This window comes from Agelaius tricolor, unplaced genomic scaffold (genome assembly GCF_023055355.1).
Source record: "Agelaius tricolor isolate 1412-34295 unplaced genomic scaffold, bAgeTri1.0.p SCAF_1, whole genome shotgun sequence".
Classification (NCBI taxonomy): domain Eukaryota; kingdom Metazoa; phylum Chordata; class Aves; order Passeriformes; family Icteridae; genus Agelaius; species Agelaius tricolor.
This window is the reverse complement of record NW_027269261.1, coordinates 53911337-53927539: the sequence shown is the minus strand read 5'-3', so window position 1 is coordinate 53927539 and position 16203 is coordinate 53911337. Positions and strand designations below refer to the sequence as shown.

The following is a 16203-nucleotide window of genomic DNA, read 5'->3' as shown; positions in this document are numbered from 1 at the left end:
TGCCGTGCATGGAGGGTTGCCCAGTATCTCCCGATCCGTGTTCCATCGCTGCTCTGGGTATCTTTAGCCTCCTCACCAGCAGCCGGGGTTGAAGAAGCAGGAGAGGCCTGCGGTGGGGTCTTGGCACAGGGCACCTTTCGTGTACAAGACTTATCCTCTACAGCCTTGGCTGCAGAGGAGGGCCCAGGTAAAGAAATGAGGTCCGCTGCCTCTTGAGGAAGTTTCTACTCCGCTACATCGGGTGCTAACCATCAGTAAATAGAGCCAGCTCACAACAGAGGTGTTTTGGGACAACTGACTTGAGATCTGTCTCCCACAGAAAACTCCTGGCTTCTTGCTGTGTTGCCCCTGTGGTTTGAACGGTATTTGGTTACTTGAGTGTCTGGCTCTTGCTGGAGAAGTCTCATAAACGTTCTCAGGGTTGTCTTACCTTATGCTTTTGGTACTTGTTGGACCTGAATTAATGCAATGCTGATTGCTAATGTTGAGGCAGACACAGAAAAATGAGATGACTGAGAATGCAAGGGGCAAAAAGCAATGTAGGAGAACATGCTTGTGTGGTGTTCTTAAATTGTTTTCTGCCTAATACCTGTGCCTGCAATCATGCTGCTGTCCACAGCGTTGTAGGAGCCCGTGTTCAAGCAGCTCAAACTGTTGTAGTAATGTAGTGTACATTGTGATTTGCACAATGTCAGTCACAATGTCACCTCAGGATCTGGATCCACTGAGCTGAATCTTCCACAGTGTACACTGGCAGGACATGCAGAATAAAATTACGAAAGGCAGAAAAGTCATCAAGGGGCAGCTGATTTTCTCAAGAATAGTTCTGATAGTGGGACCAGTCATGGAAAAGATATTGCCACACTGTAGGGATTTTTGTTTGTTTTGTTTACTATATTTTATTAGAGTTTCATATTGTGCAATATTTTGGGGGTTCCATTTCTTGCGAAATTCTTTGGTAATAGTGGACATAAATGTGTTACATTTTTCTAGAGGGGGGATTTTGTGTCAGTTTTCAGTGAACTGGCAGTGAAAAGTCAGTACCGAGTAGAACTTTATTCACTTTCCCTAAAACCCTAAAACCTGTTGACATTAAAACTGTATATTAATATTAATGGGGTTTGGTCTGTATTTTGTTATTCTGATAAAAATCTAAAGCAGCTCCACTTCCTAAAGCCAATGTGCATGAATAAAAGGGAGAGTCCAGTATTCACCTAGCCAGCCCTGAGCCACCTGTATGACCAGTGGTTGGAATTACTTGAAATCTCACTAATTAAAGGACTCATCAACATAGAGTAGTTTTTTCTCCCCCAGTGTTGCCATTCCCCATCTGAATTGCTATGCCTGAAATGATTTAGTGGCTAGAAAGTTGCCCAGCCTAAAAGGACCTGGTGGTGCTGCTCAGTACCCATCTGAACATGATCCAGCAGTGTGACCAGGTGAACAAAGAGGCCAGTGGCATCCTGGTCTATCTCAAAATAGTAGCGTGTCCTGAGAAGAGCAATGGAACCAGAATGGAAGGATCTGGAGCACAAGTCCTGTGAGGAGCAGGTGAGGGAGCTGGGGTTGTTCAGCCTGGAGAAAAGGAGGTTCAGGGGAGACCTTATCACTCTTTACAACTGTCTGAAAGGAGGGTGTAGCCAGGTGAGGGTTGGCCTCTTCTCCCTGGTAACAAGTGAAAGGACAAGAGGACATAGTCTCAACTTGCACCAGGGGAGGTTTAGATTGGATGTTAGGAGAAATTTTTTATGGAAAGGATGGTCAGGCACATGGAAACTGGCTGCCCAGGGAAGTGGTGGAACTGCTATGCCTGGAAGTGATCAGAAAGTGTGTGGATGTGGAAGCTGGGAAACATGGTTTAAATGATGAACACAGTGGTACTAGTTTAATGGTTGGGCTCAATGATCTTGGACATGTTTTCTAATCTTAATGATTGTGTGATTCTATGATTATAAAATTTATACAGTCTCTCTTAAAATGTGTTAGAGGAATTCTGAAGTAGTGATTTCTATAGGGTTGAAAGCCCGTTTGCCTTGCCTTTTGGAAGTCCAGTGTCCTGTCTTGAGATAACTGCAGTCGTGTCTGTGTTGGCATTCAGCCCACTCCATGGTAATAACTTTGTCATTTTATTTCATTTGATTCCTCTATTCCTTCCTGGGTTGGTTCCTGTATTGTAGGAAAAGCTAGTTTGTCCAGTGGAGCCTGTTTAGATAACTTCTGTTTATGCAGCAGAGGGCCAGAAAAGGAGGGAAAACCAGTAGTAGGTGTTGTGCTGGTGAATTTAGAAGAATTGTGAAGAGGAAGCTTCACAGCAGGGTGGTAACAGATACAACATTAATTCTGTTTTGTTTGACTTGCCTTTAGGTTGTTGCTAACCATAGAACTCGGCAGTGGGAGGTTAACATAAACTTTGTATATGTGTGGTTTCAGACATACTAGTCCTAGGATTGTGTTAGTTTTGGCCTCTCTGTCTAGTTTTCTGTTTCTAAAATAAAGTTCCTTAAAAATTGCATGCCTGTGGTGAGGAGGAGTTATGCAACTGTGCCTTATGCAAACCTCTACACTAAATTAAAGCAGATTGGTATACCTGGAGCACTTAAGTTGTACAACAGTTTATGTAGTTTTGCAGTTGCACCCTCATGCAAACAGAACTGTAGAGAGGAATAATCATAGAGGGACAGTGAAGGCTTGAGAAGAAATTTTAGTCATTGTTCTTTTTTTTTTCCATAATTACCAGGTATCTCTGCCCTTGAACAGGCATGACATCTGCACTTGCGTAAAGTTTAATTGCTTCTATAATAGTTTTGTACTGGAAGAAATTTAAATGTTGAATTTAACCTAGTTCAAGTGGCAGAAGGGAGTGAGAATTGTCCTAGATGTGGTGTTACAAAAAAAGAAATCTGAAAAACCACACACTTGTACAGAATCAATACAGGCTATAAACCTCTGGCAAACTCCTCCTTGAAATAAACACTTTCAAAAGTGTAAGCTAACAATTTGATGCTGTCTTGTGAATGGATGACTTAATACTTTTTCCTCTCTTGATATCTTATAAAGATAATGATGACAATTTTAGTTGCAAATTGATTATGTTTCATAATTTCCTTAATTCCATAAACTGCATACAGAGATTTAATACCTGAAAAATATTTGCATCCTTGATATCCTTTGCATTGTTTCCAGTAGTGGAAAAGTATTGTAAAGATCTCTAATTGGCTGAATGTCAGCAATTTATAAAGTGAGAACACTTGTCCTGTAATGGAAACCTAAACTAAAAAACTTTTGGAAAAATCAAGAAATCAAAAATCACTGCAGGAAACCTAGTTGCATATGTGTAAATCTCTTAATCTGCATGGTGATGTGATATCAACAGAACAGTTTTCTGTTCTACTGTAAGTTAAATAGTATTTTTGAGGATGGGAGTTTATTTTCCTTCTCTCATGATGTCACTGTAGGGTGGAGGGTAAAATTCACTGTTTTGAATTAAATGACACATTTTGCTGGAGGCTTTTTTTTTTTTCCCTATCTGCTGGCAATTCTAAAGCTTCAGTCATCTCCAGAAACATGGGTGACAGCCTGAAACAATTCTTCCAGGAATTCTCTGAACTAGAAGATCAATATATTCTGTGGAAGAAACCTAGAGTTATAAAGGATAAAGAAAAATTGTCATTGATTTAGAAATTTTTGCTTAATACAACAGGGAGTATAGTTAGAGATGCTGTTCCTAGTTTAAATACATTACAGTTTCAGTGGTTTACAGATGAAGTGAACTGCACAAGGTAGTTCTGGACTGCTGTCAAGCCAATTGCTAAACTAAACTAAGGCTATAGTGCTGAAAATATGGTGATTTAACTTTATTATGGCAGGTAGTTTCAGTGAAAAGCTGTCAACAGGAGTGCTCGGCTATTGAATTTCAGCATAATATGTTTTCTCAAGGGCAGAGCCAAAGGCTGCAGAGATTTTTTTTTTTTTTTTTTTTTTGCAAGCTCTTTGATTCTGCAGCTGGTTTTATAAAGGATGTTACATCACCTGTTATGTTAAATCCTAAATGACCATGGTGTCTGGAAAGTACAGAAGTTCAAAGCTGATACAGTGTGTGTTTTTGCAAATATGTCTGAGGTTTTTCCTGACTTTTACCCACAGATCTGGGAAGTTAGCCTTTACTAGAGACAAACTTATGTAGAGTTAAGGTGTGTGTACACTCTGTGGAGGAGCTCTGTGCCTCCTCTGCTGCTTCAATTGCAAGTGTGTGTGTGGTTCTCTGATGCAGCAGAGTGAAATCAGGGTAAAGTCTTGCAAAAGCAGGAAGTAGCAGTTATTTACCTGTGCTTTATCTTTTCCTTCTTTTGTACAGAAAGCTGTTTCTGTGCTGTATGTACATTCACTGTTTACAATTAGCTTTGGTTTTGTGTTTATGTGAACAACTGTGCCACTGAGTGGGGTGTGGAAATCAAGCACCAATACTTGTGTAAGTACTGTGAATGTATTTCTAAGCACTCTTTCCAAAACAGTGAGGCCTCCACCATGGCTCATTTCTACTCCTACACCCGAATATTCACACAGCTAGCACAAACTTTTGTGAAGTTTTCTGTAGTTTAGTGGTGTTCAAACTTTTCCATTTGTGGAAGCAGTCTCCAGAGCAGCAGTCCTGTCTTCCTTGGTTATGCTGGCACTGGGCACTTGCAAGCTGTGGTTTCTCAGGCTGAACATCACTGCTGTAGATTATAGGAAAAAGTGTGTGTTGCAATTCTTTCGCTATTGTCAAAATGCAGACTGGGTACAGAGAAGAGGGAAGATGTGTTCGTGTAAGTGTAGAGTGTTGATTACAAGACTTGTTTTCTATGCTAGGAGGCAAGTAGTGGTTGTGAGGGATGAATTCTTTGTAGTGGTTATGTCTGTAGTGACTGGTGCAAGTTTCTATGCAAATGAGTCATCTATGGCAGAAACCACATAAAGATAATGGGCAAGCTTCAGAGAAATCACTTAGGGACTTCCCTTTTGTTTTCTTGACTGCCTGCAGCAGCATGGAGCTGGCCAGTAGAAACTTGGTGGTTTCATTAATCCATTATTCTTTGATTGTGAATTAATATATTCATATATGCACATCCAAGTATGCAAACATTATCTCTCACTAGGAGCAGATTGTTGTCAATCTAATATAGAAAATCAGGGAACTGACCTTTCCAAACTGCCCATTTTCTAGTTTGTTTGTTGTGTTTTCAACCAGAAACGTATCTTACTAGAAAATTGTTAAATACATTGCTTAATGCTTTAAGTATTTGGGTTCTCTTAACTGTAGCTCTGACCACAGACTTCTTCCCAACTCTGCACTGCTTGGCCTATATGGTGTTTCTGAATACAGTCTGACTTTCATGATGCCTGTGTAGCTTGGATAGAATGTGAACAGGAAGATTTTAGTGGTGAGAGATATTGAAAATACAATAAAGTACTTTAGATGTGTCTGCAGATAACTGAAAACACAATTTGGAGATAATTGTCTAAACTTATGTAATAGCAGACATTGGACTTATTTCTAGGTAAGGTGCTTATGGTAATGTATATATGGGAGTTTTGGTATGAAATTTTGTTTTATATAGTTTTTCCCTCTTTCTGGGGAAAGTTCACACCTCTTTCCCCCAAACACTAAATGACACAAATAAGGTCATCCCATGACACCAATCTTATGTTTCTTAAAGTACTTACAAATATGCTTGAGATTACATTTTTGTAGCAGTACCTACAGCCAAGCAGGTGACTATTTCCAGAATCGGGCTGAAAAAATCACAAGGGAGAAACAGAATCCATAACCAAGTCTCAGGCTCTTTTTTTTTTTTTTTTCCCCAAGAACTTTTCCTTCATTTTTATCTTGAAGTTGCAGGCATCACTGTGTCTGTCCTTAGTGTTGGACTTGGAATTTTGGTACCTTTCTCTACCCTCTTACTCCAGTCACTGACCTTTCTGGGGTCAATATGCTTGAGTGTTGTGCTGATTCTTGCTGGAGTCTGGGGGTTCAGCCCTAAGGAGGGATTGAATGAAGGAAACTGTGTATGTTTGGCCAGTTCCTGCTAGCTGGTAAATTGAAATTGCAGCTTTTACAAGCAGGAAGTCACACTTGGTTAGGCCATATGGTATAATGTAGTTGTGTATCTTTTCATGGTGTGTGGTGTCTTGGCTCTGAAATATTTTATGCATGGAAAAGGTCACTTATAATTTATTTTATTGCAGCTTGGTTTCATTGAATTATTGCATGCTTCTTGTTTTACAAGGGTTAAAGTGTTTCATAGAAATATTTCCCTTTAACTCTCTTCATCCAACAAAGTAGCACGAAAATTTTTTTCTCTGTGTAGCCACACTCTTTCTGGTTCTGACTCATGTCCTAGAATTCCTTGAATGCCCGAGGAGATCTTTTAGGTTTTGATGACAGTTATTTGAGATTTCAATGAGACTTTGAGATTTATAAATACTTCTTTTTAATAACAGGATATGAACCTGGCTCAAGCCCTCTTCAATGATGTCCTTTGTTCAAGGCCAAGGAGTTTAACAGGACAGGAGAATTCAAATTCCGTTGGTATCTTTAACAAAGGGAATTTACACACACCACCCCCCGGATGTGGTCCATAGGCACTAAGACATTCTGGCCTCTCTCTGCATGACCCACAGACACGGCTGTGTCTGTTGAGTGTCTTCCTTTCCTGCTCCTTCCTTCCAGGCAGCTGTGCTGGTGCTGCTATTCCGGCTGATGCTGCTGTGCAGGCACAGGCTCTGACAAGTGGCCTGCCCAGAATGGTGGCGTTCCTGTACCAGGACTGCCAAAACTCAGCTCTTTGGCTGCGTGTTTGGAGGAGTCCTGTGCCAGCACCTGACGGGTGTGGGATGCCACTGGCTTGACCTGGGAAACTCCAGTGGGTTCCATACATGCCAGTGGCAGGTACTTTTTGCCAGCAGTGGAATGAGCTATGTGTTGCCTAATTCTACACTGCAATAAATTCCATTCTTTTGGATTGTGCTCTTACCAGACACTTTTAACAGCCAACTCTCCAGCTTGTAATTCTATTTTGAAGAGCATTGCCATGCTTTTGAAGTGACTTTTGAAATGCTTTCAGGTTGTGCCTGGCCTGCCGCTTTATGAGCTCCGCATCTGTCTCAGATCTGAATCTCTTGGTGTTTCCCTTGTTTTAGATTTCTTCCTAAAGCTGGAATATTTGGAGCAAGAGTTTTGGTTTTGGTTTTCCCTTTTTATTTTAAAGTAGCACAATTATTTTAGTGTAGACAGCTTTTAAAGGAGAGAACAGATTTAAGAAAAAATTGTCAGCATATTTCTACTTAGTAAAGATGCCATGGAAAGTGAAACATCACCTTTTTTAACCTGCTTTTTTAATACATAAGAAAACCTTGACAGGCTTTTTTTCAAAGATGGAAACATTGTTATAGTCTATCTAAACTGGTTTTGTGAAAGTGTTTTTTTTAAGTTCCTGAGAACTGAGCTTGCAGTCTCAGCCCTTAAAATGTGCCATTACTGAGTATTTAAATCGTTACTGTCCAGAGATTTGTTACCCAATAAAAATCACTTTATCCTCTGTCTGCTGCTTATCCTTTGCTTCACTGGTGTGTGTGGTATCAACATTTTGCAAGTTTCTCCTGATTTATTCAATGTTCTAAGAAAGTAGAGTAAGTTGTGAAAGTATGCTAGTAAAAAATATTAAGAAAGAATTAAACAAGTCTTCTTTATTTGTCACAAGTGCAAAAATTGAGATAAACATGTTTTAATTACTCTTGGGGGTTGCCTCTGCTAAGGAATTTTGCAAGAGGAATTGTCCTTCATTTCACTTCAAAGTGTCAGCAATATATGGGATATTTATTTGTTTTCTGTGTTTCTCACTGAGCTCTTTGCCTCTTGAGATTTATAAAGAGAAGTCTCTTTCTTTGCTCTTCTGTCATGCATTGCAAGCAGTTCAGTTTGTCCTTTTTATACCCCAAGGTTTCAGGTTTTAACTGCTGAAGTTAATTAGGAGCATAAGATTGCATATAATTAGCAAATCTCTGAAAGTACTATTTATGCTGTTTATCTGTAGTTCAAGATGTAAAAGGACATTTGAGGGTTACAGTCTATTTTCCTCATTTGGGAGATTAACCTTGCTCCTCATTGGGAAATAAATACAAAATGCAGACTTACTCATTCAGGAAGTATGCTGGTTTTATGTTAAAGTAGCCAATGGCAAGTTTGATCTGTGGTCTGACTTAATGTCTCAATGTTCAGTATGTGCCCATTGAATTTGCTTGTTGCAGAAATGCACAAATATAACACAATCATCTGACCCTTTATTTATTTAACTAATTCTTACTTCACTAAAATATGTGTAATTCCTCTTGAAATCAACCTCTGGTGTTGTGTCTACATCAAATCATGTTATCTTGCATAAAAAAATTCCGGTTCTGTCTGGAATTAGACTGAGAGTCTGGAAGTATAAACTCTCTCTTTTTATACATCAAGACTTATCAATATATTATCATCAAGATATTATATTTTAGCTTATGGCAAGACTGATTTATTCCTGCTCTTATTTTAGAACAGTGTAAATTTTACATGTGCTCATGTATTTCTTTATTTATTTTGACTGATGTGGCATCCATACCATAGAATAAAATTGTTAATAATGATCAGGTAGATTTGAAAATAAGGTGAGTACTCTTTTTTCTTCTAGGGTAGTGTGTGGAGATGTGCATTTCTATCCCATCATGTTTTACTCTCTATGGTTTTACAGCATTTTAACCCTACCTTTGCACTGTAGTCTTGAGAAAATAGCATTGGTTCCCATGCAATAGGAATAATAGCAATCTGAACATTTTATGAATACTGGATAACTAAGTTTCCTGCCTTTCTCTTTGTTCCTTAGCTCCAGAAGAAAAGGATGCAATTAAAGGACAGTATGAAAAGCTCATGGATGCTTATGGCTGCTTAGGAGAGCTTCAGCTTAGATGTGGTAAGTCACCATCTATATGCCCGAGATTATAAAATGCCCAGACAATGCTAAATGATAATAAGTGGCTAAAGTTGTCTAATTCCTTAAAATGTGAAAGCTAGTTGTACTTTGTCATGTACAGTCTGGAAAATATCTGTTTCTTTTTCTATTTTGGACCAAAACCATATCACTGAATGATGGATGGATTTTTTCTTAATTTGTTTTGTCTAACATTCTTAGCTGCCTGAAGATAATTGCCATTCTTCTTCCCCTACCACATTTGTCCAAGGCAAGCTATGATTTCTTAATTCTTCTCTTCTTTAAGGATCATGTTTAGACACTGATTATCATGGTCATCTGAGAGCACAGTACTGCAGATTGCCAGTTCTTGCTATAATGCCTAATTGCCTTTAATCAGTCATATGGATAAGGATTTGCAGAAGGCCTCTGGCTTCAATTAGTGTAGTAAGGAATGTTTATTGTCATCAATATAAATTTTGGTACAGTTTGGGAATCTTGACTTAGCAAAGGACTTGTCATTACACTGCCTGCAGGAATGTTAATGGAAATAACATGTTTTAAGAAGAGAACTGCAGTGATTGATTTGAAGATAATAGGGCCTTACACAGTGCTTAAAAATCACAGATGATTTAGATGCATAAATAAAAAAGCACTGTACGCGTTGTTCCCGGGTCGGTACAATGAGCCCTAATTTTCACTTGGAGAAATGACAAGACTTTTCCACGTAACTTGATGCTTGGTCAAGGAATCTACCAAAGGCAGTGGTGGTGTGAGCTGTGGTGTATTTAGGCCAGTAGATATAACTGTGTCATTTTATACCCTGTTTACCATTTTGCAGCCTGAGAAATATGACTTGAAATTGACCTGAAGAGGCAATTGCAATGTGAAGGATTTTTGTGTCATAATTTAAAACTGTAGGTCCATCTAGTCTTTTTTAATGAATGTGGACTTTTTGTTTGTTTTGTTTCTTGTGGAGTTAATTAGACATTTCTCTGGAGATTTATATCAATTTGCTAATGTAATTTAAAGCGGAGGACTCGTGATTAGTTTTTCTTGGCACTTGGGTCTGTTTTTCTTCATAGAAGTCTAATGAATCCTGTTGTAGTAATAAAAGAATGTAGCTATTTAATTCAATCTCTTCAAGCTACATATAAGGGTAGTTTTTGTGTGTGGTGGGAACCAAATATATCCAATTTTCATCTTCATGTTAAAAGGTGAATGATTTCAAATGGGGTGTGAAATATTCTCAGCCTTACTGTTTCTCATGTCCTTATTTCTTCTCAAACAACATATGCTTAACTTCAGTGCTCTGAAAGTGTGAGGGTTTTTCCTTTCTGAGCTTTGTCACTGTACCTCTGCCTTGTTCTAGCATTAGATTACAAGTTCTGGTACAGGACTTGCTTTGGAAGGGATTGTTAAAATTCAGTGAAAAGTCAGAGGGTCATGCTGTAATGGTAAGTGAAGGTAAGCAAACCTTTTCTGCTTCTGAACATGTTTCAAAAAGCAAAGATACATGTCTGCTATCTCACTATTCAAGACATAGCCCAAGTTTTTGTCACAGTCTGGTTTAGACTTTCTATCTTACATGTGAGTTCCATCCCTTTAGCTGTTGCTTATGTAAAAGATTAACACTACAAAGAAATTGTACTGGGTTTGTGTAGCAAGGTTTTGGTAGCAGGAGGGGCTACAGGTGTGGCTTCTCTGAAAAGCTGCTGGAAGCTTCCCCTGTGTCCAATGGAGCCAATGCCAGTGGGCTCCAAGACAGAGGTGCTGCTGGTCAAGGCTGAACCCATCAGCAACAGTGGTAGTGCCCCTGGGATAACAGATTTAAGAAGAGGGGAAAAAAAAAACCTGCCCAGCTGAAGCTGGAGAAGGGCAGAGTTAGAATATGTGAGAGAAAGAGCTCTGCAGACACCAAGGCCAGTGAGGAAGGAGGGGCAGGAGGTGCTCCAGGTGCCTGAGCTCAGATTCCCCTGCAGCCCATGGTGCAGACCATGGGGAAGCAGCTGTGCCTCTGCAGCCCATGGGGTCCATGGTGGAGCAGAGATCCACCTGCAGCCCATGCCAGAGCAGGGGGATGCCTGAAGGTGGCTGTGACCCTTTGGGAGGCACACTCTGGAGCAGGCTTCTGGGAGGACCCATGGAGAGAGGAGCCCATGCTGGAGCAAGTTTACTGGCCAGGTTTGTGACCCTGAGGAGAAAGGAGTGGCAGAGACAATGTGTGATGAACTGATCATAGCCCCTATTTCTCATCCCCCTGTACCACTGGGGAAGAGAAAATTGGGAGTAAAGTTAAGCCTGGGAAAAAAGGAGATGTGGAGGAAGGTGTTTTGCTCATTGTCCTACTCTGTTTTGATTAGTGATAAATAAAACTAATTTCCCTGAGTTAAGTCTGTTGTGCCCATAACTGCTAAATGATCTCTCCCTGCCCTTATCTTCACCCATAAGCATTTCATTTTATTTTTCTCCCCTGCCCAGCTGAGGAGGGGAGTAACAGAACAGCTTTCGTGGGCACCTGGCATCCAGCCAGGTTGAGTCAAACGACCACAGGAATGGAATGTAGCTTTTTCCATTTTTGTATAATGTATTTTAGCAGCTGCTAACAAAGGCATAATTGGCTAGCTCTTCACTGAGCTTCAGTGATTGCAGACTTTGTTCAGAAGTATCAGCATTTTTTCTTACTACTGGAAACATGCAGACCATAAGTATTAAATTAACTGAGAGTATTTGTGAAAATACATTCCACTGGGATGTTAAGAGTATATTTGTAGAGCAGAAGGGAAAACTTTTTGCCAAGACATGAAAGATGTCTCTGAACATTTTAATTAATCTGTAAATATCGCTACTTAGAAATCCAAATAAACCACATTGTATGCCTGCCAAAGTAGATCATGCTTTTCATAAGAAAGTAGATGAAATATGTGAAACTGACTCACAAAGTTACTGTTTCCCACCAGTAATAACATTCACTTGTATGTACTTATGTCTGTTAACATGACTCACTAAGTTCTTCTGCTTTCTTTTGTGAGATGGATGGCAGCAGAATGAATTGTACAGTGTCTCTGAGCTGTACCTCAGCCAAGATTTTGCTGCCAAAGAAGATCTAGCAGTGACAAATACATCTTAAGCAAAGTGTTAAAAGAGCTGGCTTTACAGTGTTTTTTTCAGATACTGTGATGTCAGGATGAGATGCATACATAAGGGGATATTTTAACACCATCAGCACATAGGTTGTTTGGTTTAATACAGCTGCTGTATTTGGGGAGGCATTCTGAATTCATGAGATTGTGTATATACTCTCACTCTTGTACATGTACAGTGTATAGTTGAAAGGAAGACATTTCAAAAGCAAAAAGGGCAACTAAGAACCTGTCTTCTGTTCCTTTTGCACGTATCCTAAAAATGTGGTTGTGTTTAGAAGAAAAAGAGGAGTATCTTTGAGACTAAGATGATAGTTTGGAAAGTCTTGGCTCTTTTCATAATTCTGCTGTAGATATACTCAGGAATTTTCAGCTAGGTGGTTAGAATGTACTGCTCTCCTGTGTTCTGTTGCTATTTTTGAAGACAGATGAGAGGCAAAATTGGTTTTTAGTGGTCTACAAAATGGAATGGAGTATGTGTGGAGTGGAAATGGAAAAGTCTGAGGGAACATAAGGCATGACTGTGATGGAATGGAGAAAGAGCAAAAATTGGAGAAAATTATTTTGGAAAGAAAAGGCGGTCTTGAGTGAAATAGTTACTGTTAAGAAGGACAAAATAAGAATTGAATATTGGACTCCTTTTCACTGTAGCTCAAAATAGGCAACATTGAAATCATCCCCTAAGCTGCAGGGGAAACAATTGCCTTGAGTCGTGTAGACAGGTTAAATACAGAAACTGCAGCTTATTATTGTGCAGTGTGACGTACCAGAACTGCATTTCCTGTTCAACTTGGATAAAGGCAGTTGGTTTCACAAGAATGTTTGAAAAAATGGATGGAAATTATTATTGTCTTGTTTCTGTGCTAAATATTCTTCATCCTCTGCCTCTCTTGTGCAGCCTAATAAAAGGGCATTCAGCACATATCACTGTGAGAAAAACATTTCTTACATTTCTTCAAAAGTCTTCTTTACAGATTGTTGTAGTGATTGATAGCTGTAATAGGGCAAAATAATGATCTTGGTTACAATGTATGAACATTTGTACCCATTTATCTGAGATCAAAGTTTGGCCATAAACTTTGAAATATTTTTTTTCTTTAGTACTATATGTAGGTTTTGCTTTTTCATAGATGTGTTGCTGTAGAAAGCATAACCAGTAAGGAACACTTCACTTCTTGCTCTAAAATTATTTCAGAGATTTCTTTAAAACATTCCATATTGCATCCCAAGGACAGGAACGACATTTCTACAGTTGTGACCTTCAGTTAAGTTCTTACATTCCTAAATCACTTTCTTCTATGTGTACAGTTTAGAAGGCTAGTATTAATGAGGACTGTACTTTAAACTACTTGTGTAAGTTAAAGGAGAAATAAAAAGATTTTTATTTTCCAAGGTGGGGTATGGTAAATAGTGTACAGCTGAGGTGGTTGGTGATTGGTACCAAGAGAAACTGACCTGAAAAGGCAACTGAAATCTCAAGGACTTTCATGTCATAATTTAAAACTGTAGGCCCATCTAGATGTTGCTGGCAAAGAAGGGAAGACAGGGAAAGTCTTCTCTGTGTGTAGCTGTATAGCTTAGTGGTGAGTAATTTCTTATACCTTAATGGAAACATGACTAAAAGATCATAGTGGAGCAGTGTTTTGGCAGCATTAATTCTGCTGTGCGAGGTTCTAAAAGGATGAAAAGTTGTCAGGAGCATTACCTCCATTCAGAACCCAATGGGTACATCTGTGCTGTGAATAAAATGGGCAGGACACAGGCACAGAGGATAGGATATTGTGATTAGCTTGTTCCCTGTGCCAAGAGGACATGTGCATCAAGCAGGGATCTTCCTCCTGCAGACAGTGCAGTGATAGCCCAGAGATGGTTCTCAGGACTATTGTCCAAATACCACCGGGAATGAAAGTGCTATCAGAGGATGGGGCTTGGGACTTCTTTCCAAGGTACAGAGTCAGAGAGATTTGTGTTAAACTGGGGCTCTGACGTTATAGAGTTTCTGCATTGTCTGTTTTGCAGCAAATCCTGAGTGATTTAAGCAAATAAGAGAAGTTAGAGCTGTTCTGAAGACCACTTCAACTCACAGAGCAGCCTGGGAGGACCAAGTAGCAAAGCAGGCTAGCTTTAACATACCTTAAATCTCTCTTTTCATCCTTTTTCTCCAGTTTCTGGGCTGTAAGTGAGCTCCTTTGCCAGCCTGTCTCTGTTCAAAGGCATCATGAAAAGGTATCATGTGGTGGTTGCTCTCTAATTTGGACTACTGTAGAGAGTACAGTACTTTCACTATTCACACAGTTATTTTGTGTGAATAGAACTGCAGAGTGGCTCAAGTCAGAGGAGACCTTTATAGACCATCTACTCCCAATGTCCCTGTCATGGGCAGGGACACTACCTCTAGACCAGGTTATTCAAAGCCCCTGCCAACGTGGCTTGGAACACTTCCCAGGGGTTGGGCACCCACAACTTCCCTGGAAAACCTGTTCCACTGTTTCAGTACTCTCATTGTAAAAGATATCTTCCTTATATTCAATCTAAATTTTCCCTCTTTCAGTGAAAAACTGTTGCCCCTTGTCTTATCACTACAAGCCCTTGTGAAAAGTCTCTCTCCATCTTTTGTTATAGGCCCCCTTTCAAATATTGAAAGACTGTAATAAGGTTTTCCCTGAGCCTTCTTTTCTCCAGGCTGAACAACCCTGACTCTTTCCTGTGGAGTTACTGCCCAGTGGCAGAAAAGTATCACAGCTTTAGAAAACCAATCTCCTTACACTTCAGGGACAATGCAATACTTTCTCAGGCATGATTACTTTTTTGGAGCTTTTTAGCTAGTGATTTAAAGGAGTAGAGATGCTGGACCTTGCAGTATGTGGATGAGTACCCCATTTGGGGGTGAGTGGTTGAGTGGAGGAGATAGTAAAAGGAGTTTATAGTCTCTGGTAAGCAAAAGCAAGTTTCTAGCTAAGGCAAATATTCCTATTCAATTCCTTCTTGAATTAGAGGATCATTCTGTTTAGATCCAGTGATTTTCCACTGGTTACAATCTCCTGCAACCAGGACAGAACCACAGGTAACAAGCCCTGTATTATTAAGCTTTTGTTCTCTTTGGCTAATTTAATGTTGACTTTATCGTTTGATGTCTTCTGAACCATCTAGGTAACTGAAGGCAATAAAAGTACTTGTACTCTGTCTCAGCATCACTCCCAGGCAGCTCTCCAAGTCCTTCACTACTGGTTTTTTGTTACTAACAAAGCTGACTGATATTAAGGCATGCTAATAGTGTATCTATGTATTGCTTCCAAGGTCTTGTGAGTGAAGGTTACTTTGAGCTGATCAGTTTTGCATGGTTTCAGCTAAGTCACAGAAGCTTTTGGCTATCCTGAGAGATGGCTAACTCCTCCTAACCCTTTCTGGAGGCTGCAAGGCAGTATTTGGCCAGTTATGAGCTCTTGTGGTGATAACTGATGTGTCTCCTCCTCTTTATTCTTTATAATTACACAAAGTCATGTGCAAAAGAGGAATAAATTGTCAGTATTTCTAGCCCTCTGCTGCAATATCACAAGCACAGAAAATATATGTCTTGAAAGCACTCGAGAAGGAGAACACGGCACAGCGTTGTTACAGAAAGAAATGTGATGAACAGAGCTTTTTAGTAAATACCACCTACACTGGCCTTTATACAAAACTGGAGTCAGCAGAACAGAATGAATAAGATCTAATCTCCCACCTTGTCCTGCCATTCCAGTCCCACGTGCCTACACAAATATTCTGGCCCTGCTGAAAACCACCCCTAACTCTAGCTTCCGTAGCCAGCTTGTTATCTGAAAGCAAGGACTCCCCTACTGGTGTTTCAGAAAAAGAGTAGTTGTTGTGTGAGAGCTGGTGTGCATTTTCAGACAGTGGGTCACCCTGGAGGGTTGAAAAGTGATCCTAAGAAGTGTTCCCTTTTGCTGTCTGAAGCCATACTGTCCCAGATTGTCACTGTGCCCTTAGCTAATTAACTTGCTCTCGGCAGGTCAGCTGTTGGTTCTGCTGTGCTAAATTAATAAATCTTGGCTCATTTCCACCTTTTCTTACTAACTGAAGTG

At 39.8% G+C, this 16203-nt stretch overlaps 1 protein-coding gene across 2 annotated transcripts in view; it reads left to right on the top strand.

Moving 5' to 3' along the window:
* Positions 1–16203, top strand: part of SYNJ2 (synaptojanin 2) — a 64727-nt gene that overhangs the window by 1080 nt on the left and 47444 nt on the right. For both annotated transcript variants that reach the window (XM_071434667.1, XM_071434657.1), the window contains exon 2: positions 8895–8981. In XM_071434667.1, the coding sequence (XP_071290768.1) occupies positions 8895–8981 (87 nt within the window). The remainder of the gene's footprint in view (positions 1–8894; positions 8982–16203) is intronic.